This window comes from Thamnophis elegans, chromosome 4 (genome assembly GCF_009769535.1).
Source record: "Thamnophis elegans isolate rThaEle1 chromosome 4, rThaEle1.pri, whole genome shotgun sequence".
Classification (NCBI taxonomy): domain Eukaryota; kingdom Metazoa; phylum Chordata; class Lepidosauria; order Squamata; family Colubridae; genus Thamnophis; species Thamnophis elegans.
In genome coordinates this window covers 74820994-74845968 of record NC_045544.1, presented here as the reverse complement: position 1 = coordinate 74845968, position 24975 = coordinate 74820994, and the positions used below count along the sequence as shown (strand labels likewise).

The window sequence follows — 24975 nt, the reverse complement described above, 5'->3', positions numbered from 1 at the left end:
GTTGTTATAGCTTTAGTTATTTTCTTCTTACCCGCAATTGCTTGTCATTGTGTCAACAAAAGAAGTTGCACAGTTATTTCTATCTTTAAACAATCTTAAATAGTCTAGAAATATCTATAGCTTTAAACAGCAATCAAAATTATTATGATTAATCTTAAGATAAAAAGATACAAAACAAAGTTAAAAAAAACAAACATTTTGAGATTCCTGTTTAGTGATAGAAGCACTGTTACAATTTCATATATGTTCATTTTCAAAAGTGCTGTCATTAGCAACCTGTGTATTTTCTTTTTCATGCTCTCTTCAGTTTCAAAATTGTTATCAGATTATTGTTTTTATCTGATTATTATGTGCCTAGAATTGCCTCTTGGCAAAATCGGTGACATATAAATTTTATAAAATAAATAAATACCGGTTTTAAAAAAGGATCTAAATATGAATGGTGGTACAGGAAAGAAAATAATAATGGGTTTTCCTAGTCCTTTTGGCTGCTTGTACTGGATTTTAAGGTAAAGGAGAAAATTAGCAAAAATAGTCTTCCCTTCCTTGGTTTTAGTTTCACTTGGTAATGAAATTGTAAAATAAAAAATATTTGGATGTTACCAAAAGTAAGTTCTAAACTTATATAATATTATCTTGATCTATGTTTTCTACTTTCAAATATATAGATCTAATAAAATTGAAACTTGTGATGTATGTCGTCCGACTTTATAAAGCTTAATGAAAAGAAGCATTCAGGTAGATTGATTTGTCTTGCTGTTTTAATTTTTATCCAGAAAACCAGATTTGACAGATTCTGCCTCTCTGCTAGAAACATTTAAATTCCTTGAAAATGCTGCTGCAGAATTTAGCGATGAAGAGGAAGATGATGATATTGATGGAAGAGAGCGAACAATCATAGATACATCAACGGTGGGCTGAAAACAATTTAGTATAATGAAGATTGTAACAAAAGGGCACTTGATCATTTAAAACACACATATTAAAAACTTTAATTGTAAAACATTTGGAAACTGATAAGTGAAACGCTTGCATATAGCAGTCCAAATATCCCTTCAATAATGGGCTTTCTAGTCTAAATAGGTTGTTTAATGAGTGTTTGGGGGATAGATATGTGGAGAAATATCCCAAGAGGGAAAAGAAAAGAAAAGATATGCAGTTATATTGAATTTTATATGAGAGTTAGAAACCTAACTGGTTTTATAAGTTTTGAGGTCTACATTTATATTAGGGGTTTCAACAAAAGAATTCTTTTTAAGGGTCTGTTTTGTGTACTCACACAAAATAGTTGTTATGAGAGGCTTAACTGCTCGCCAAATCTGAGTGAGATGACCCATCTCCAAATTTGATAAATAAATGGATATTTAGTAAAATGACCAGTTAGAAGGAACACTGGCGAGTTTATTATATTATAATATTGATGAAACTATTCAAAGTATGGTATAAACATTTGATCAAGTATTGTCTAATTAATTTTAAATTTTACTAGCTGGTAACAAAATACATTATCTTCCTGCTTATATATAAGATTATGGGTCTAAAGGGTACAAACATAAGAAAAACAGCACATAATGACAGAAAAAAAATGTCTCTTATAGATTGTGAGAAAAAAAATCCTGCCTGACAATAATGAAGACAGAGATACCGAAGAGGCCCTGAAGGAATTTGATTTCCTAGCCACATCTGATGAAGGAGATGGGGAATCCAGAAGTTCAGGAGACGGTACAGATTGGGGTAAGAAAAGAAAGAAAATAGCCTAAATGCAATCATTTACCTGGAACTGGAGAAAGATCGTAGGGGAAATGTTAATTCTGGAGATTCAACTTTTGAACTGTTTCTTAATTTTACAAATATCTAAAATATTGAAGTTATTATTACCTATTTTTTATAGTTTGAATTCATTGCAATTGTATGGCAATTGCCAATGGGGCTTATGCAAGCAAAACAAGTAAACAAAGTCCAGGCAAGTTTTAACAGTCCTTCCACTTTGCCTTTTCAAATTTAAACTTCCCCTTTAAGTTGATCATTTCCAGGAAGGGGGGTTCCAAGCCCATTGTTCTAGACCCCGAGACTAGCCCTAAATCTATTCATCTCATTAGACAAGTATATTGGCAAATCCTGCTTTTTCTTAAAAGCCTTCTTTAAAGCCTTTGCAGCAGAGTCCATTTCTTAATTTCATGTACATAGTTTTGAGTGAAGAAATCGAGAAAATTAGTTTTGAAGATTAGCCTGCATAACAGCAAAGGAATCAGATGAGATTATGATTTTAAAACTGAGCATGCCAGACACCCTGCCTAAACCCAGTTTTGTGAAGTCTTCCTGTTTATTTTCCTTTCCCTTGTTGATAGAGAGCTCTGAATTCTTCTGTGTTTCACTTAATAGTACTTTAAGCAAATCTATATTACAACTGCACTAGATTGTATTAAACTGTATAATTCCCTAAAATTGGTTCTTAATTCTGTTTTTGGTGGTTGGGAGGTTACCGTGCAATATTCAGTGCTGATTTGAGTTTAGAACATTTCTGGAATGGTGAATTGTTTGAATTTGGTTCGCCAGTGATCATAAGTTAAGAATCTATGCCATAATTTCAGATCCCAACAATATCCACCAGTAGGCAGAAAAAGAAATCCAATGCATGTTCCAGGAAAGTATAATTGAGACTTTAGATTGTGAATGGTCAATCTCCTTCTTGTTCATAGACATCTTGCTTGTTGTGGAATTTATTGTCTATTTACTTCTCCAAACTGAGGTTTGTTGGCAACTCAAAAATCTGACAAGGTCCATTATATCATCACCCTTGATCTAACCAACACTACTTGCATGGGAGTGATAATAAAAACATAGCAATTATGTTAACCCACATTCAGTTTTTAATGTGTTATGTGAACCCAATCTTTAATGTACATTATCTTGAAACAAGATCTCCTCTACAATGTTTTATGCTTTTCTTTTTGCTCTTTCAGGGGAGAAAATTTGAAATGGAATTTTAAAAAAATGTGGCTACCCTGTTAATATCTAGTGTTCATCATTACTAAGTCATTTGCTGCAGATTTTATAGCTCTCCACGTGCCTCTCTTTTCTTTGGCCTATTTCTCCACTGTATCCTTCATACATATAATAGAAATTGACCATTTTCTTGAAGTTGCTATATAGACAGGCTTGGTTAATTCTTGTAGTTTCTCTTGCTTTATTACATAGAAAGCTACTTTTGCTTATCTGTCTACCTTGTCCCTTCCTAATTCTGACCTTTTACTATTTTTCTGCATTTGGATTTGTTGCCATCATCTTGGTAAATTTCCCATTTGCCCTCTATGGTTTTTATTCCCGTGTGTCATTTAAGTAGTATGGTTTGAAGGTGTGACTAACAGAACCATCACACACATATTTTCTTTAAGGTAAATCTCACCAAATTCACTTTGACTATTAGGTAAGATTACAATGGACAAACATTAGAGAGAAATATATAACTGTCTAATGAAAGAGTTCTTACAGGTATGGGTTAATGGAGCACCTTCTTTTCATAAAACAGTTTTCTTTTAAAACAGAATAAGTTTATTTTTCAAGAGGTTGTTTAAGTTCATATCTCTATGTGATGTACAAAGATGAAAATGAGTTAAGAACACAAATCAAGAGTACCACGTCCTTCATCTACTATCCTTCCCCAATTTCTTTGGAGGTTTGGCAATTTACGTCTTATTCAGATTCTCCCAAAAAGTGCCATTGGGAAGTAAACCATACATAGTATCTGCCAATGTAGTAGCAGTACTGTTCACCAGATATACCTAATCAGCTTGTTGGTTTTAGGAATATAGAACCCCTTAAATCTGTATCATTTTCATTTTCTTATTAGAAAATCCTTCACACTAGGAGTAAAGATAGCTGTAATTCACCTCAATCTGGTTTCCTTGTTTCTAGGTCAAGCTTGTATAAGCAGGTCATATGTCACAAAATAGCCAAATAGCCCTACTGAAGTTGAAAAACAGTTTCAAGAAACTTGTTTTACAAGTAGCCTTCACTAGCGACTGCCTCAGATAGCAACTGTTTACAGTTAGGACAGTGATTAAAAAATAACATTGCTACAATGTTAAAAATTAACATTGTGACCAATACCTGCATTTACAACCTTCACAACTCTGTAAAACAAAGGAAAACTGAAGAAAGATCATAAGAACTATTGTGGTCACATTTCCCATGTAGTGATGACTTCACTTAACAACCAAGTTACCAGACCTATTCTGGTCACTAAGTGAGGATTGCCTGTATCACTTGGGATACGTTTGCAAATATGTTTGCAGAAACATATTTTAGCAAATCTCCAGGCCTTGTGGCTTTAGTTCACGTATTCAAATGTATTTCTTACCACTATGTAATACAGTTCTTAGTTAAAGGTCTTTCAGGCAATTTGTTTTAGCAATGTAGCTGTTCAAAGAAATTTCTATTACATACAACTTGAAGCTTAGGTATACCATATACCATGGAAAATTATAATGCAATAATTTTATCTTGGACTAAAATAAATAAATAGAAAAAATTGGAAGAAAAAAATCATCTTTAGGACTCATTAATGTATAATTCAGAGCAATTTCAGAAAGCAGTTGTGTGGCATGTTTCTTGTGTTATATCTTGTAACATGTAAACTAAATATGAAATATATTTCTTAATTGATTCAAGAAAAAAGTGCTTAGATTTGCTGTTAATATCGTTGATGCAACCGTGCACTTTTTTCCACTTTAAATTTTAGCTTTCTTTCTTTTGTGAAGATTTGTACAGTAGAAGAGAAATTTGACAAGATATTCAGATGCACAAGCAGAACTTAAAATACATGCTTGAAATTATTACAATTAAATATTTTCTATTCTGACTTGAATAAAAATTAGCACCAGCTACATATTTGTTGTTCTAAAAATGTCTTAACAATTAGAATAATATGGATTAAATCAAAGATGATATTATAACTATTATTAACAAAGAGATGATGACAGACTGGGTTTGAGTTATAATACTTTCTTGGTGAACAAGATTGAATATGAGAAGAAATACAAGACCATCAAATTTAATTTAACCTTTAGTGGCAGCATATTATGTGTCAGTTGCCCTGTTCCTGAATTGTGAGGCCCTATTAATGGTCACCAATACCTTGGTTACTTCCTAATTGAACTGATGGAATGTGCTCTACATGTGGCTATACTTTAGTTGAATTTGGAAACTTCTGCTGGTGCAAAATGTAGTGGTATGGGCAATTAAGGATGCCTGTTGTTCAAAAATATGTGAAGTCTCTAGTCCATGAGTTGCATTGGTTGCCTATATGCTTCCAGATTTAAATTGAAGGTACTGGTAGATACCTTTAAAGTCCTACATGGGTTGTGACCAGTGGTCACTTGCAAGGTCATTTCTTTCTGACCACTCACTAAGAACTGGCAGGAGAAGAATGTTCCAAGTTCTGTTATGCAGTGTCATCTGAGGGGATCCAAGAAGAGAGTTTATGTTGTGGTGCCTGCCCTCTGGAACATCATTCCTTTCAAGCTCAGGTTCATCCTCTCTGCTGAGCTTTCCTAAAGCCTTAAAACTTGGTTTTGTCGTTGAGCCTAGCCTTCTGGACGTGTAGCTGAGCCTGTATTGCAATTATGTTGATTGTTTTATTGTTTTTCTCAGCTGCTATCCATGTTGTTTATAAGGTTATTATACACTTTTAGAATATTGATTTGTACCACTAGCCACCCAGAGTCATGTATTTGAGATGAGCAGCCATATAAATTGAGCGGATAAATACAACATCATTGGTATCAAAATTTCACTGATCACCAGCTGCTGCCAATACTCCACAAATAAAGCATTTGTAAGAAACCAAATAACACAAAAAGGATGTTTCGTTTGTTTTAATTTGTCTAGAAAAGGAAGACCAGTGTCTCATGCCTGAAGCCTGGAATGTGGACCAGGGAGTAATAACCAAACTGAAGGAACAGTACAAAAAGGAGCGCAAGGGGAAAAAGGGGGTGAAGAGTAAGTGGAAAACATTGCACCATAGATTCACAAATCCTGCCTCTTTCACTTCACCAGTGCTATCTTTATTTCAATGTTTTCCTCAAACTACTTACTCTTTTTCTTTGCTGCTCCTGAATGCTTTCCAATTTACAGTTACCAGGGGTGGAAATTAATGCCACGTAAAATCTAAATGTGTTGGTAATACTAATATTGTGTACGTTGACAACATAATGTATGTTGTACGTCTTGCTAAGTTTTGTCCAAACCAGGCAATATTTATGTGAGAGAACTTTTTGTAGTATAAATAGCATCGTGAAATGCTCCTGCATTTCTGGGATTTTGAAGTCAAAGATAATACTGCAATAATTAATCTTTTCTCCATATATATCACCTGATTTATTTTTGCCTATATTACGACCAAGTCCCAAAGAGCCATTCTGTATTTCTGTGTGTTACAGATGACTTGGACTTCACATTTTTCTGTAGAGCAGTTTTTAATACACAGGTTGTTGATTAACCTGAAGGCAGCCTGTTGAAAGTGCAGATTTTTTTCACAGATTTATTGTATTTATGACAGCTTAGGGGTAATTCTCTTTACATAAAGTCAATAAGTTTAATGGATGTTATAAAAAGACATTTCTTGCTTTCCCTGTTTTTCTTGCCTTTTACGCATACTAGTATTTTAAGTATGTATACATAGTTGGGTGTAGAGTGTCTGAATTTAATGGCATGTTTCAAAACAGAAACTTCTATAGTGCTGGGAATATTGCAATGAGAAAAGGAACTTAGTATTTAAGTAATAAAATCAGTATATAAAGAATTAGAGTAGAGAATTTTGGTCTGGACATATCCTTAACAAGAATGAGAGTTAATAAATTAATTTCTGCCCTTGTTTATATTTTAATGTTTGCTTCATGTAGATCATGCTGTTCTCATAACTTGAATGCAGGGCTCGAAATGGAAAAATATATTAATTATTAAGATTAGTGTTGATATAATAACTGAATTAAGTTGAATGACATAAACCAGGCAAACAATTGGATCAGTTTTCAAAATTTAATTTCTAGCCCTGTGTATCATTATGTTTTCCATTTTTCAAAATAAAAATCATCATGCAGACATTTACCAAATATACAAGTCATAGATTTAAATTCTATATACAGATATTGTATTTGTAAATGAATATAGAATAATACAAAAGCTTAGATAATAATTGAAGGGTACCATTGAGGTTGACATTTACAAGATGGTTAATTTAAATTATTGATATGTTTGCAACACTGATTTAATGAATTAGCTTATTGCCAATTGTTAGGTACATTATTTTGTATTAATTGCTAATTTTTAGCATTTTTTTCTAAAGTAGTTTATAGTGTTATCTCTCTTACTATCATGGAATTAAAAAGAATAGCCAATATTTTAATTAGATTACTCTTAATGTGAAGCAGTGCAAAAATATTTGGTACTAAAAATAACAAATATAATGACAAAAGGCACACTGGACAATGGAATTTTATGAAAAATACTTGTAGTTTGCTGTGCATACTTATTCATATCCACAAACCAATGAATAAGGTGACTCATGAAGGACGAATGAAGTCTCTCAGATATGATGAATAGCAAGTGGTGTATATTTGCCTCAGAAGTCATTGGGAGGCATTTGTTAAGAGGAGAAACATGTATTTCATAGAGACTTATGAGAGAATATGCTCATCATCTAGTCAATTCCTTATATTCCTCCATTTGAATTTAACAGGAACGATAAATAAGGCCAGCTCACTAATTTGAGATTGCACATAACTAATTTGTAGCATCTATAGCAGTCCTATCCCCTACCATGTCATTCTGTCAAAACATTGTGTACACAACATTATTAGCAGAAATTGGAAGTCTGGCCAACTTCTCAGACTTTCATATCTTTTTTGATTTAACTATGGAAGCTTAAAGCAACTGGTCTGAGCCAATCAACTAAAAATCTAAATAGTACCTACTTTAATATGTGTGGTCAATTCTGATTCCATTGTTAGCTAAGTTAATGGATTTCACAGTGAAAATTGTTTGCTAGCTTCCTTCATATTAGATTTTGGAACTTTTGCCACTTTGAGTCTACCTATTCTTGTACAGTATTCCATAATTTGGGAATTGGAATAAGATGAATAATTAATGTGAATTGAAAATACACACAATGAGAGTATCAGGCTTTTAAATATCATATTTCAAGTAGCATAGACTGCCGGAGTTCCATCAGTTTTCAAATATAATATGGCTTAGTTAATTCATCTTGTTATTGTTAACATATATTGTAGCTTTCTAAATGTTACTTTTCAAGATTAATTGCCAATACTGATTTCACAAGTGGAAGGCAGCACTTGCAACTTATATATTTTTCCCATCCTTATTTTTGTGAAAACTCTCTCATCAGAGTTTTGAAGAACACTTCTTGAACAGTGTGAGTTATATCCCTTAGAAATGCAGGATAGGCATCTTAGTTGACAAAATGAATCCCCAAATACATAAACATGCTCTTTGTGCTGGCTTCTGCTATTCAGTCATAGATACAGATATCTAGTTTTATGCTCTGTCACCTCACCAGTATTGCAGCTTCTGTCACCTAGCAGATGAATCATGTTAAGTTTGATAAATAGGAAGGTATTTTTCAGGTTTTATTGTTTGGCACACTTGACAAAAAGATTTGGTGTGCAAATTAATATGCAGATTAATAATGTGTAGTCCATGTGTGAGGTGAAGAGTTGGGGGGATTTGACTAGAAATTATTTGATTAGAAATTTGGTAAACTCTGTGGAACCCAATCATTTATGAAACTCACAGCATCTCTCTTTTTAAACTTTAGAGGTAACAATGGGCAAAATGGATGGCTCCCTCAATCTCTTCCAAACAAAATTTGGCTGATAAAAAAGGTGTGAAGTCAAGTAGCTTTTTGCCATGACAGAAATTGTACAGCATCTGTTCAGGACAAAAGGCTACGGAAAAGGAAATTAATTTTTTATAAGCTACATTAACTTAAAACTAATGAAGTTCTTTTATCAGACCAATGAAAATTTAAATGTAGAAATCTGAGTTGGAGGGATCTGAGTGTTCAAATATAAAACTTGATCTAATTTTGATCTGGTCAATGATAATTGTCAAATTTTGTATACTATATATTTCCAGTTTTTAAACTTGAATTACATTGATGTACAATCAAAGCAAATATTCATAGTGCTGTTACCATTTAAGAGTTTCATCAATAAGAATGGGTCAAATTACTGGTATGAGAATATTTCCAAGATTGGCAAGGCTATTGTAGCAAGGCCTTGTGAGCAACAGTACATTCAGATTTGTGTTGGAATGCTTTTAGCTACTAACAATAGCTGTATTTACTAGAATAGGAAAAACAGTTATGGACTGTGGGTAAGATATTTTCCCATTCTTAATTAAACTTACAACAGGAAAAACTACCGAAGATATGTTTCAGCCTCAGTCCTTTATAAAACAATCAAAACAGGGATGTGGGAAAATGATGGAGCAAAACACAGGTAAGTGTTGAGAAAGGCATGGGGTCTTCACCACATGTAGTTTGAGGAAGAGCAAAAAAAGTTATTCTTGCTTGATTTTGTTTGGTTTTTCCCTCTTTTTTTTAAAGCTAATCACTTTTTTAAAGATTATGGCACAACTGATAAAGCTGCAACCCTACCCATTTGGGGAAAATTTTCAAAACTTGTGCAAAAAAATACAATTCACAAGTATTTTAATGTTCAGAAAACTTTGTGTTTTATCATTTGCTTTCACTTGGTTTTATTTTACATTTTGCAAGTTCATAAAGTGAATAAAAGTGTGAATGTACGTATGCACACCTTTGTTTTCATTATTATCTCTTCTCAGCACCTCATTCCATGCTTTTATCTTAGTTGTTGCTGAAGCTAGTCGTCTCTATTTGAATCACATTCATGTTTTTCTTTGCCCAAGGTAGCACCCATTGCCATTAGTGCCAGAACAACTTTGACAATGTTAATGCTAATCCAACCTTTGCACTTTTTTTGGCCAGGACCCAACAGGTCAAAACTGCAAGATATGCTTGCTAATTTGAGAGATGTTGATGATCTCGCTGCGTTACAGCCTTCTGTTGTGCCACCCACGAGACCCAGTACTTCGCGGCTTATTGAGCAAGAGATAAATCGAACAGATGAAGGTAAGAAGTATGGGGATATAGTATACATAAAATATAGGTCTAGGCTTAGATTAGGTTTAACTTCCAAGACAGTCTTAATATTTGTAAGTATTAACGTTTTATCTTGGTAAAACTATTGCTTTAAAAATTAATGTTGTATTAAGTAATAAAAGTTGTTTAAAGTGGCCTTAGTATAAGCCTGCAATTTTTATTTATTGAAGTAAATAAATATATGCTTGGGGGTCCCCCCCTATTTTAATATATTTCAGTATTAACAAGTCAAAAGATTAATTTTAGTTAATTAGATCATTTTTAAAAAATCTAACCAAGTAATTGATCAAAATTTATAACTAGGTTTATAAAAACTTTAATATCATTTATAGTACTTTTACAAGTGGATTGCCATTTGTCAGATGAGATGACATATAGTACAAAGTCTCTTCCAACTCTGTTAATCTGTTTGTTTTCTATCTACCTTACATGACTAATTTTTAGGGGGGAACTCATAACATAGTTCCATAGTAAAATGTTCCTGTGATACCTATTGCATTATTTAAAAAAATATTTTTCTAGCAGTTCCTGGTAATTGATTAGGTCAGTTGTTAAATTAGACTCGAGTTTAATGAAACTAGAATTGCTGCTAGGTTTTACAATGTTTATCGTTTTATAAGATATATATTAATTATTGATTGGTGCCCATCCAGTGTTTGATATAAGATGGGTGGATATATAACTATTTTAAATAAATAAAATAAAGCTGGGTTTTCAAAAACAAGTCATTAATTTGGTAGCACTTTCTATCCCATTTTTCAATTAACAGTCATTACCAAAATGGCTTTTAAATTTGAACTGGGCATTTGTAATGGAAACTACAAACAAATTGAAAGCTACAAGCAAAATAATCAAACAGGAATTTTGTAAATATTTTGAAGCAGCAGTATATTGATAATATTATGCTAAAACTCATCAAACTAACAATTAAAAGATAGTATAAAAATAATGCCAGCTAATGAACCTTGCCATTTTGGTGTCCTCTATGAATCTAAAAATCTATGGTTACTAGACTAAAATAATGAATTAGGGAAAGTTGAGCAATTGCATATTTTGAATAGGAAGATTTGCATATAGTTATGTTGGATTCTTGAAGAGTTTTTGCTAATGAGAGCTGCTTATAATTTATGAAATCTATTCTGAGTTGCTAGAAAAATACTGAACATAAATGGCTTGATAAGAATTATTAAAACAAACATCTCCAATACTATATTTATTAGATATCAATATATCATTAAATACTTTCTGGGCCAATATTACTGTGATAAAATTAAGCAAATGAGAAATTAAGAAAATTATGAAATGAACTGTATCTTGCCAGTTAATCTTGTGGTAATGTAAATGAAAGAATCAAGTAAAAAAAAGCATAAAGATATAGTTCAAAGTGCTGGTGACTGTAGTTTGAGCAAGATGGTTATTCCCTTGTGTTCCAGAGTTCTAAACCTGATGGAGATCATTGGTTTGCACTTTCCAGCAGGAACAACCATAGGGAGCACTTGTGGATTATCTCAACCCTTTCTGTGTCTGGAGAGGAATTACAAAAAGATGGTCTGCTCAACAGCTCTTTATTTCACTGTGGCAGAGCCGTCTTCAGGTTGCCATTTCTTCCTCAGAAGTCACAGTTTTTTTGTTTTTGAAATGGTATTAATAATTGAAGTTGTCTTCATGCAATGCATTACATGTTATGGATTCATGTGTGTTCTGTCTTTCAGTAGAAGCTTTAACATTCCCTCCTTCTTCTGGGAAATCTTTCATTATGGGAACAGATGAGGCCCTTGAGAGTGAACTTGGCCTTGGGGAATTGGCAGGCCTTACAGTAGCCAATGAAGCAGATTCACTAACATATGATGTAAGTGTTAATCTCTTAATATTACAGTTATTTTGGTTTTGAATAGTGGTAAAACTCTTTAATGACACTGAGAAGCATTTAATTAGAAAAGAAGAATGGCTGCACTGTTTCCAAATGTTATTAAAAGGTATATTTCTTGAGCTGCAACTCAATTCATCAGATGAATAAATGACTAGACCAACATAGATTTTAAATTAGAGTGAGACAGAAAAGGGAAAAATAGATTGCTTATGCAGATTTAGGTTGCCTTACTGACTTCAGTAAGGCATTTGATAAGGTAGACCATAACCTACTACTAGATGAAGTAGAAGAATGTGGGTTAGACAGCATCACCACCAGATGGATTCATAACTGGCTGACCAACCGCACTCGACGTGTAGTCCTCAATGGAACTGCATCTACATGGAGGGAAGTATGCAGTGGAATACCCCAAGGCTCTGTTTTAGGCCCAGTACTCTTCAACATCTTCATCAATGATTTGGATGAGAGAATAAATGGGGAACTCATCAAATTTGCAGATGACACCAAGCTGGCAGGAATAGGCAATACTCCAGAAAACAGGCTTAAGATACTGAAGGATCTTGATAAACTTGAACATTGGGCACTATCAAATAAAATGAAATTCAATGGTGAAAAGAGTAAGGTTCTACATTTAGGCAAGAAAAACGAAATGTACTGGTACAATATAGGTGGTACCTTGCTCAATAGTAGTAACTGTGAGAGGGATATTGGAGTCTTAGTGGACAACCATTTAAATATGAGTCAGCAGTGTACAGCAGCTGCCGAAAAAGCCAACACAGTTCTAAGCTGCATAAACAGAGGGATAGAATCAAGATCACATGAAGTGTTAATACCACTTTATAATGCCTTGGTAAGGCCACACTTGGAATACTGCATTCAGTTGTGGTCACCACGATGTAGAAAGGATGTGGAGACTCTAGAAAGAGTGCAGAGAAGAGCAACAAAGATGATTAGGGGACTGGGGACTAAAACACGAAGAATGGTTGCAGGAACTGGGTATGTCTAGTTTAATAGAAAGAAGGATTAGGGGAGACATGATAGCAGTGTTGCAATATCTCAGGAGTTGCCACAAAGAAGAGGGAGTCAAACTATTCTCCAAGGCATCTGAGGTAGAACAAGAAGCAATGGGTGGAAACTAATCAAGGAGAGAAGCAACTTAGAACTGAGGAGAAATTTCCTGACAGTTAGACAGTTAGAATCAGTGGAATAGTTTGCCTCCAGAAGTTGTGAATGCCCCAACACTGGAAGTCTTTAAGAAGATGTTGGATAGCCATTTGTCTGAAACGGTATAAGGTTTCCTGCCTAGGCAGGGGGTTGGAGTAGAAGAACCTCCAAGGTCCCTTCCAACACTGCTATTGTGTTGTATTGCATGTGGGACAGATTACAAACAGTTAACAGTACTCATGTGTTAAAAACCCATTGTGTTTGTTGAGACCTGCTGAAATCGTCTGCAAACATTTGATGTATTACTCAATAGTGGTAATAAATTCTGATTTTCCAAAACATTTATTTTAAGGTCTGCCGTAGTGTGAGAATTCAGTACGTGAATTTAAAACCAAGAAATGGCTGTGAAGGAAGAGTCAATGAAAAGATGAGAATTAGAGTGAGAGAGAGAGAAAGAAAGAGAGGAAACATTTCTTTGCAGGTTATATCAGTGCTGTTTTGTAGATTACAGTATACATTTCTGATTGGCTATTGAAATGTGTTTAATGTGTAACTTTAATACAGAGATTCATACCTAAGTTGAAAAAACAGTAACATTTTAACTTCTAACATTTTGCTAGTCTTTACTGAGATAACATTATAGTAAAGTACATCCTCTGTCAAGTGATTAATATAATTTGAATTAGTATATTCCCATTGGCTTGCCTAGTTTTTGTTCTTGTTACAATAGATAGCAAACAATAAAGATGCTCTGAGGAAGACTTGGAATCCCAAGTTTACTTTAAGGAGCCATTTTGATGGAATAAGAAGCCTGGCTTTCCATCCAATTGAACCAGTGTTAATTACTGCTTCAGAAGACCATACATTAAAAATGTGGAATTTGCAAAAAACCTCTCCAGCAAAAAAGTAAGTTGATGGTTGAAATACATACAGTCCTGTAGGGTTGAAAAAATATAATTGCAAAAATGATGTTTTATATCCGATTTATCTTCCGTGAGAGTAATTTAGATGATGTTAGGTACAATGCTGTTTGTCCCAAAGGTGCTTTTTCAAGAGGAAACTGGACTTTCTTGTTTTTCTTTGAAGGTGTTTCACTTCTCATCCAAGAAGCTTCTTCAGCTTTGGGGACACCCATGACCTGGATGACTGAGAATCTCCATAGACATTTGCAATGTTGTTTGTGTGCAAATAGATGGCTCCTCGCATTCACAAAAATAACTGGGAAATAGAGAAAGTTTACTATTGGAGAAAGAGGATAGAATAGTACTATTTTACAGTTTCTCTTGCAGCCATCTTTGCAGTGGCTGTATTATATACATTTAAATTAGTGTACAATCAAGCTCATTTGGGCAAAAAATACTAGGTTCATTTATATACTGATGGGTCTGACCATGACTAACCAGAAATAAAAAATCTGGGCCTAGTGAAGACAAAAATTCATTTTTGCAGCAAAAGAAGAATGCAGATTCTATGCTATGCAAATCACTAGGAGAAGAACTAAAAATGAAAATGCCAACATTATAACTTTATGATATGTCTACATCTGAAGTGCTGTACACAGTCCTAGTTTTTGCATTTATAAAAGGATATAATAGAACTAAAATAAGTTCAGAAGAAAGAAACTAAAATGAAGATGCTCAAATGCTTTCTCTATGAGAAAAGGCTCGAATATTTGGGACTATAGCCTGGAGAAAGGGAACCAATTGGAGGCATTATCAAGATGTATAAATCTGCATAATATGAAAAAATGGACACATAAATAGTTTTATCTCTTGGTGAAAGTAAGGGCCATCCAATGAAAATGTAAATGTCAAACCATTCCAGGCAGCACATTTTTAATAATTGAAGAATTATTACTTCATAAAACGATGTTAGCTATTAACTTGAGTGGCTTTAAAAAGGAATTGGATGAACTCATGGAGAACAGTATCTTAAGGGTTACTGTTCTTAAAAACTCATTATATCTTTGAATGCCAATAGCTCAAAAACAATCGTGGGGGAGGAGCATCTCTCTGCCTCTTGCTTGCAAACATTCCAGTTGCATCAGGTTGGTTATTGTGAGAAACAAAATGCCAGGCGCAGCGGGTTGTTGACCTGATTCTGCAAGATTGTTTTTGCAATAACTTAAATGATAACTTACTTTTCCTTTTTGTTTAGGAGCACTTCACTTGATGTTGAACCTATATATACTTTCAGGGCACATAAGTAAGTAAATGTGGACAAAAAGATAGAATGTGATTTGGTTGCTGCAGATGTAACCCTGCAGCTTCTCTTAAAAGAAAACTGAGGGATTATGTAAACCATGAATTAGTGGTGAGCATTTGCTTCATTTTGTGGTTGAAGCTGAACTCACCACACATTGAATGTTTCTAAACATACCTTGTATGCTTGTGGTAACTAAGAAATTCTTACAGTGTACTGGTGGTACAGTTGGCTGAATTATTGCATTGGTTTCTCTTGCTGCTATTGCTGTTATCTCTGTGGACTATGCAGAATACAGAGGTAATTCTTAGGTTTTAAAGCTTTCTCCCACAAGTGATACAGAAATTGATTTGGGGAGCACACTTAGGAGATTTATTTGTGTTTAATGTGGAATGCTGCACATTAGCTCTTCATTTCCAAGACAAAAAATATCTGGACATCTATTATTTCTACTGTAAATTAGACATATTAGTATTGGATGACTATCTGTCATTAAGGAAAAAAATCTCTAATCAGTGGTGTCATTCCCTTACAGCAGTCCAGTGCTTTGTGTAGTGATGAGCAACAATGGTGAGCAGTGTTACAGTGGTGGCACTGATGGCCTCATCCAGAGTTGGAATATTACAAATCCGAATATTGATCCTTATGATTCATATGGTTAGTGATTCTTCTTTTGTTGCCTTTTATTTTTGCATATTATGAAACATATTCCATTCACTAGATTTCAACATGAAATCAAGAAAAAATACTCTATTTTATATATAGTGTTACATTTTATATATAAATAAAACGTGTGTGTGTATACACACACACTGTATAGAAGTAGCTTAATATTAATATATTAATTAATTAATCTTATGTATTTATAAGAACCCGATGATATGAAAATCTAGGAAATGGGTTGTGAGGTAGAGGACATCTCAGGAGCAACCCTCAATTAGTTATAAAATAATGCTATATAAATTTGAAGATTTAGAATAAACCCATAATCTCTTGATTAGAAAGACCAATTGGTGTTATAAAAAATAAGGTACTTCTTTTAAAAAGGCAGGGATATTTTAGTGTAATAAAGCCTCCAAACTCTAAGAACTATCATTTTGAAATATATGTTTTTGTTCTCAGATCCTTCCATCTTAAGAGGTGCATTTGTAGGCCACTCAGATGCAGTCTGGGATTTGGTTTATAGTGGAACACACCAGCGTTTGCTCTCCTGTTCAGCAGATGGCACCATACGTTTATGGAAGGCTTTGGAGATCTCTCCTGCTTTAAATATAATTAATGATAATCAAGGTACTGTACAATCTTCTGTGTCTTAGAATGCATTGTATTTGCTTTACATACATACATACATACATACATAGTATTATAGTATATAGTATAGTTTTATTGTATTTCATTTCTTCTTTATACTTGTTAAGTATAAAGGACATTGTGAAGAAAGAAAAAGAAACTTTCTACACAGGTTTGATCACAGGAAAACAAGAGGAAACCTTGTATTTGATGATAATATATTCCTATCAAATATGGAATAAAACTCCAAACTGGAGAAACACTGTGTTGTATGGCAAAGTAATGTAGTCATTGCTGGAAAAAGAAATTATTGATACTTTAATGAGCTTTATTCAAATGCTTGCCTAAAGATAGTTCTATCATTCTGTGGAATAAATATTATAATTTGAGAATCTCATAGATGGCTTCATCATTGGAATCTTCATATCAAATAGTAGTGTTTATTCATTTTAAAGAAATATTGCTCTGGTTATTCCAAATTTTCCAATAGTATATTTTTATCCAATTTTGTGCAACATAAAATATCTTCCTATAACATAAAACATCTTCCTATAACTGTGTTTTCATTTTAGCTGTTGGTGGGATTCTTCTTGTAGAAAGAGTGGCATAGCTAGATTTATTTGTATGCTGATTCCACCTAATGTTTCACTGAGTGTTTTTTATGCTTTTTTGTTCTGATGTTACTCTGGTTGGGTAAATCTTGAATAAATGATACAGTAGGTAGATATATGTTTATTTAAAATTTTGGTGATTTCACGGTTGAGATAGTTGTCTCCTATCCCAACACTTCAAAAATTGTTTATTATGTAATTAAAAAAACATATCTCTTGTGTATGTCATCTTCTCAAGTAATGTTTACATTATTGTTACTTGAATACTCATGCTAACATAAATATAGGCATTTTAGGTTATAACTTCAAAGTAACTTTTAAACTTGTTTTGTACTCTGGACATTCTTTTTGTAGAAATGGGAATTCCATCATCTGTGGATCTAGTGAGCAGTGACCCAAACCTTATGGTAGCATCATTTAACACTGGATATACAAGCATTTTTAACATGGAAACAAATCAACACATTCTTACCTTGGATTCCAATATAGATACTAGTATGTATTAAATACTGCAACAAGAGTTGGTGGGGACAGGATATTTGTAGGATCAGTATCATTATTTTAGGATATTTTAATTTGTTGAAAAATCTTCCAAAAAGATTGATGTAGTGTGTCTATAGGTCTGTCTAATTATCTAAGCATAATGGAGAAAATGGTAGTGAAGTGTTAAAAACCAAATTGAATGAATTAAGAAGATAATTTCTTTTGCTTTGGAGGCACAGAAGGAAGGCCTGTGAAATTGATTAAGCTTTCCAAAAACCGTTTAAAGGGAACTTCTTAAAGAGTCCTTAACAAAAATTGCCACCAAAAAAAGAAGAAGAAAGAAACAGAAAGAAAATTAATAAAGAAGCAGCTTCTGATCTTTTTTGACAGCAATTATAAATGTATTTATATTTTATCCTTTCTGTCTAAGATTACACCATAAATTCCTTCTTTCTACAAGCAACGCTTTCTAATCTTCAAATCCATAAAGCACGTTAGAAAAATTTTCTAATTTTTCAGCAAAAATTCCATAAAGGGTTTCCAGTTACTGACAAATGTACTTGTTGATCATTCTCTAATCAAATAAGTTAATTTTGCTATCTTTGCTAGTTCTGTCATTTTCATTAACCATTCCTCTGTTGTGGATATTTTAGAAACTTTCCATTTTTATGCAAATAATAGTCTCACAGCAGTAACTATATATTAAAAAAATCTTCCATAGCTCTTTGCTACTTGACTGCCCATTAATTCCAGCAAGAAAATTTCTGGTTTCAGATGAATGTTGATATTTAAAATTGTTTGTATGCTTTTGAACTCAGAAATTTCTAGCTTTTTTACAAGTCCACCAGAAATGATAAAATGACCCTTTACGTTGTCCACATTTTCAATATAAATTTGAAGTGTCTTTATATATTCTTGACAATTTTTCTATAGTCAAATATCAACGCTACATAATTTTATCAAATTTTGTCTTTTATGTTATAACATAGTGTAAATTTGAATATTTTTCACCACATAAGTTCCTATTGTTCCATCATTATATTATGTCCAAAGTTCCTAGTCCATTTAATCATACGGTATTTCATTTGTTCTTCTTTTGTGTGCTTTATATAGGAATCCACTATGTTTAGAGAGCCTAATAACATAAAGCTGGTTTAAATAATGAGAATATAATTGTTTGGGTCCTGACAATGTTCTTTCATCATAATGGCCTACTAGATGAGTCTGTTTCAGAATTTTATATGACTTGAAAATTTTTTGTAGTTGATTTTGTTTGCATGTGTGCTTTCTGTCAACAGCAGTTAACACTTCTTGCCAAATAAACAAAGTAATCAGCCACCCAACTCTTCCAATAAGCATAACAGCCCATGAGGACAGGCACATTAAATTCTATGACAATAACACAGGTAAGTAGCCTGTTCCTCTATGTAACATATCAAAAAACCCAAAATAATATGGGATCACCTACAATTTGAAAATAACTTTATTAAATGGTAAATATTTCCAAATCAGTATCCAATTATAACCACAAACAAACAAAACAAAAACTATTGTTAGAATAAAGGCTTGTTGGCTGAGCAATGCAGCCTATAGAATTAAGTGGGTAATGCATTGTCTTTATGGTAGAAATCTCTGATACTTGTCGCTGGTATGATCTGTTCATAGTTTTAAAAAAGAGACCTGGAGAAAAAAAATTATATTAATGTGTTTTCTACATAGTGCAAAATGAGATTGCTGTTAAAATCTGTGGAGGATTTTTGTTCTTTGTATAAACTTGTGAAACTCTTCCAGAAAAGATTTTTGGACTGTTTTTGCTTATAACCTGTTTTGCTCATAACATAATGAAAGTAAATTTGTAAATTATATTCCTTAAAATGCTTGTTTATAATTCTTATGGTATATGCTCAAAGGAAGAAACATGTAGTGCAATCAGGACTCAGTTTTACTGAATACATTTCTGTTGAAGAATTAACCGTTTAGCTTGGCAAAGAAGCTGATTAAGAGTTTGGGCAAGCAACAGAGCAACATATTGCAAATGTGTTTACAGTTCTTCCTTCAAAGCTATGTAAGAGTTCAGGCTTTGTGAAGTTACATCTTCTACTTTTGAGAAGTGCAGGGGAGAACTGTAAAGGTGATGCATAGCTCTTCCTTTGGGTACTAATAAAGATGCAGTGACCCAAGTATCAGTTTAGAGAAGCATATTATACAGTGAAGGTGACACTGACAAGAAAAGTACATAATTAGGTGATTATTCAGCAAAGAGACTAGAGTACGTTAAGAATAAGATATTCTGCTTTGTGCTAATACATGACAGAGTATAGATGTTCAGTATGAGTACATGTCATTTTACATTCCTAACTTTCTTTAATATCTTAAACTTATTACAAGTTCTAATATATTTCTATGTTCAACTGCAAAGGGAAACTGATCCACTCTATGGTAGCCCACTTGGATGCAGTCACAAGTTTAGCTGTCGATCCAAATGGCTTGTATTTGATGTCCGGCAGTAAGTACATTTTGTGTTTTTAAAAGTGTCTTGCTAACAACAGGATTGGTCACAAAAGTAAGATTTTTTTCTTATTCTTTAGGCCACGATTGTTCTATACGCTTATGGAACCTTGAAAGCAAAACCTGCATCCAGGAATTTACGGCTCATCGCAAAAAGCACGATGAATCCATTCATGACGTGGCATTCCATCCCACCAAATGTTACATTGCCAGTGCAGGAGCAGACGCACTTGCCAAAGTCTTTGTATGATGCAACACTTCCCTGTCCTAGTAGCTGCCTTGTACATATCTATAAATATATATGTCTATATCTATAAAATAAGCTGTACAAAAGATAAGAGCAAGAATCTTCTTGTAACCTTCAATTCCATGAATGTTAGAAATTGCTTCTGATTATATGATCTCAGTCCTGACAGCTTGGAAACTCCCTATTTCAAGCAATCTATGGAAGAACCATTTTAATTTTGAAAGTGTCCTTTTTTGTCTAGGCTGGCCTTGGGCAAAATGAGATGCTGCATCAATTTATGCAACACAAAGGCTAACATCTTGCTTGGGTATTAATGGATAAGCTTCTCCCAACCTGGTGTGCTGCAAAAGTGTTAAGGCTGCAACTCTTAAGAGCTTCCAGCCAGCATTTTTACAGGACAACAAGTTGGAGGACGTAGCAAACAGATCTTAAGTTAGAATGTTCCCCCTATTGGAAATTCATGCAATTCATATCCTTGAGACAGTTAATTCGTTGTCTCCTTTTCTAGCACTGAATGGTTAAATGAGTCACAGAATCTCAGCCTATAGAATCTTACAATAGACAGGTTGGATTCAAAGTATTGACTATTTAAAAATATGAATGCGATAACATTTTCTAAAATGATGTTAAAAGAAGATATGTAAAAGGCTTATAAATGTAAATTCTATTGAAACTGTTGGAAATGAATGTTAACGGGTGGCTGGAACCACAGTATAGCCCTTAATGTAACTTCTTCTAAGATGATGGGGCATATGTTTACAATAAGGATCTGATTAGTTTCAGATGCTAATGACTATTCATTGTAGAGCTAAGGAATATTACGTATCTTTCCAACTACCCAACAAATGCAATTTCTAAATTTTCTCACTGGGGTGCTTATTGGTTTGGAAAACATATGTATGCTGTTCTCCTGCATTCTAAACTATACTGCATCGGAGCCTAATAAATCACACAAGAGCAGTACTGTTTGGGATATGTGAAGTGATTGACTTCTATTTACCATGGACAAAACCCATATGAAATAACAATGCTCTCCTGCCCCCTTCCAGTGATTCCATAATGTTTGCCGAAACTGGGAGGGTTTATGCCAATGCAAGCTGCAAGTGTCCAAAGGTAGATGGTGGTCTTCTATATGCATTATTCTCTCCCCTTGCCTGCTGCCCACAATTGTCATGGTTTTATATAGCAGGCCTTGAAGTGTTGGGAATATGTGACTGGATTTGGTTTTTGAAAGTACTTGAAACTTAAAAAGATTGGCCATCTTTGGCTATTATGTTATGGTACCATTAACAGTTATTTTTTGTAGGTTTGCTACAAAAAACCCAAACCTGTTATAGTTGTTTCCTTTGTTACAAAAACTGATTAAATAAGAAACACTGTTACACATTCATTATTTTTGTGATTTTGTGTCAAAATAGAAAATCTAACTGCACAAAACACATTAATCTATGTGTGACTGTTGTGTATTTCCCTTTACTAGCTTGATATCCTTATTTTTTAAAGGATATTACAGATGTTAAGCTGTGTATATTTTGTGTATGTGTGTGTGTGTGTGTATATATATATATATATCTTTATATATATATATATATAAATATATGACAGAGATTGTAATTATATATTATAAGTAAGGGAAGATTCTATGGATAATTTCAATGTTTTAGTAATGAAAGTTCTTGAGGCTTAATACAAAGATAAAACATAAATAGTATTGTGCTTTTTGCTTAAAACAACATAATACAAAATTGCTGATGTTTAAATTGCTGTACATATCACTAATAAATCAGCATGTTTGATTCAATTATGAATGTAACAAATGTTCCTGTTCAAATATTGATAAAAGGATGTGCCATCCTGCTTAGTGAATTTTTGATCCAAGAGAATGACTTTTAAAGCAGGTGAATAGCCAGAATTTTGAGGTGCCATTGAGCATCTGCTCTGTTGCAGATTTTGTGTTTGTCTTTTAGATTGCATATTACAATCTGCATTGTACTAAATACAGATATATTCTATTGCAGTTGAAAAATATTCTTTTAAATTAATAAGCGGTTTCATTTATCTTGCAATCTTGGATTGCACTTTTGCTATGAATTCATACTCATTTTTAATTAGTTTGATTAATATTCAGAGTGTGTCTTTTCTTTATGCTATTCAAATTAAGTTCATCACATCAACTGCCTTCACTTAACATACTGTAGTTGAAATTATGTCTAATTATTTAAATGTTTTGCTCATGCAGCTAACCAGGGAGAAAATGCTGAGCATATGCTTGACATCTGAAACTGTAGCTATTGATTCGTGAAGAACAGGAAGAAATGTGTGAACTAGTGCTGCCCTTAGATCCTCCATAATTTATTTCAAGAGCACATTCTTTTCCCCTAGTTATCTTTCCTTTTCAAACCAGAGGGAGAAAATTTAAACCTCCATTTGTTGTTTGAAGCAAAAAAAAAAAAAAGATACCTTAACTGCATGCTGAAACCCTGTACTGTAAATCAACAAACTGAAAACACACAGTGGTAACCATGTTTCATAGTAATATATGTGATTTACAGGTGCCAGTATATATTTATCCTGTTGGTTGTCTTATTAAACCAATCATTTAAAGTGCTTGAAAAGTACAAAATGCAGCTTGGTTGTAGTTGGATGAATATATTTTATTTCTTCTAGTATATTACTTGGCATTTCACTAACTGCCCTCCTGGACAATAGACAGATTTGGATTGTGCATGTACAGAACAATTTTTGTGCATACATAAAGTTATATTTTAGTACGTGACTTTTTGTTAAGCATTAACAGAAGGCCAAAGCTTAGGTTCTTTTTGCCATATTTTATTTCAGAGAATCTAGAGAAATCTCTTAATATTATGGTTAATTTGAATTCTTTGAGTATTTGGATTTAAATCTCTTACTTTGAGATAACTGGTAAATAATCTTGGTAGTACTAGAAGTGATTTTCATTCTTCATTAGAAAACTGTGGTTCGTTTCTTATGTTTTATACTACAGCTAAACTGAAATGAAATCCCTCCCCAAAATATAAATGAAATTCCCGAAAAAGAGTAGAAATCCTCCTGCATTTAGCATGGTAACAGTAACTGCCATAGACTGCTTCAATAAATATGTACAAGGATCTACATAGTTCATGTGATCACTGTATTTATCATGGATACAAACTGTAATATTGGCTTGGATTAATAGAAGTAATGAAGTATGGGCAATAATGATCATGAACCTCTCAAACTACTCTTTGACATTTGACGTTTGTTTTTTCTTTGCAAAAATAGCTTTTATAATTCCCTCTATTTTCTTATATATGTTTACTTAGAAGTAGATCCTCTATGATCAACAGGATTTACTCCCAGGGAAACATACATAGAATTTACAATATTTTTATTATACTGGAAATAGTTTTAATAGTGCTTTGTAATACCAGTTTGCCTAAATTTTGATTAAAACCATTTAGGTTTCAGTTTCATCATATTGATGCAGATTTTGCATCAACAAAGAAAACGGTGATGATGCTAGATTTTAGGGATATTTATAACAATGAATTCTTCACTGAATATTACTCAATATCTGTCAGTTTTAGTCCAGGAGTTATTCATAACTGTTATAAATATGCACTTTAAAGTTTTCAATATAGTTTGTCATTTGGTTAACATTAGCTAAAGATGCAAAAAGTGGAACATGCCAATTGAGAATTAGTATAGCAATTTTAAAAATAAATTTTTAAAAAGCAAATGGCACAAACTTTGTGAAGCATCTTGAGTAATTCTGTCTACCAAGAAAATTTTCTTGTAATCTTCTGTTATTGCAATTAAATATGAGGTAAAAGTGATGTGGTAATGAAGGTAGTAACTCTGGGTAGTTGCTAATAAAGTGTGAATGTTTTGTACAGTACTTGCATTCTCTGTTGAATAAAATCTTATGGACCTTTCTGTAGTAACACTATACAGAACAGCTTTACTAAACATTGCAGCAACAAATAAATGTCCTTTGTAATATATATTTATGTAAATTGGGTGCTAATAAATACTATTTTTCAACACCTTCGTATCTTTGCATTTGACACAGATACACGCATGTATGGTTGTTACAGGTTGGAGAAACCACTGAATGTGAGGCTTAGAAAGATAAAAAGATTCTTTATAAACTGGTTTTTGCTCCATAGAAATACAGTGTATTTTGCTTATAATAATCTTTGATTGCTGCTACTGAATTAAAAAAAAAAACTCAATAGGGGTCAGTGTTTGAAAGAATTAAACTATCTCCCAAATTTATTATGTTAGATTATTATTAAGCAAAACAAGGATTGGAAAGATAGATATATGTTTTAAGCCCAGCCAATTCTGGGAGCTGAAATCCACACATCTTAAACTTGCTGAGGTTGAAAAATGGTAC

General features: G+C 33.1%; 1 protein-coding gene across 3 annotated transcripts in view; it reads left to right on the top strand.

The window, feature by feature from the left end:
* The window catches only part of STRN (striatin), a 40518-nt gene extending 15898 nt beyond the window's left edge, over nucleotides 1–24620 (top strand). The window contains exons 6-19 of one of the 3 annotated variants that reach the window (XM_032215175.1): nucleotides 777–912; nucleotides 1599–1734; nucleotides 5890–6000; nucleotides 9432–9518; nucleotides 10028–10171; nucleotides 11917–12050; nucleotides 13966–14141; nucleotides 15393–15440; nucleotides 15973–16094; nucleotides 16560–16727; nucleotides 17693–17833; nucleotides 19120–19227; nucleotides 20241–20327; nucleotides 20410–24620. In XM_032215175.1, the coding sequence (XP_032071066.1) occupies nucleotides 777–912; nucleotides 1599–1734; nucleotides 5890–6000; nucleotides 9432–9518; nucleotides 10028–10171; nucleotides 11917–12050; nucleotides 13966–14141; nucleotides 15393–15440; nucleotides 15973–16094; nucleotides 16560–16727; nucleotides 17693–17833; nucleotides 19120–19227; nucleotides 20241–20327; nucleotides 20410–20579 (1768 nt within the window). In that variant the 3' untranslated portion in view covers nucleotides 20580–24620. Of the gene's footprint in view, nucleotides 1–776; nucleotides 913–1598; nucleotides 1735–5889; nucleotides 6001–9431; nucleotides 9519–10027; nucleotides 10172–11913; nucleotides 12051–13965; nucleotides 14142–15392; nucleotides 15441–15972; nucleotides 16095–16559; nucleotides 16728–17692; nucleotides 17834–19119; nucleotides 19228–20240; nucleotides 20328–20409 lie in introns of all 3 variants that reach the window. The other 2 variants (XM_032215174.1, XM_032215176.1) reach the window with 2 other exon arrangements.
* The last annotated feature ends 355 nt before the right edge of the window (nucleotides 24621–24975 follow it).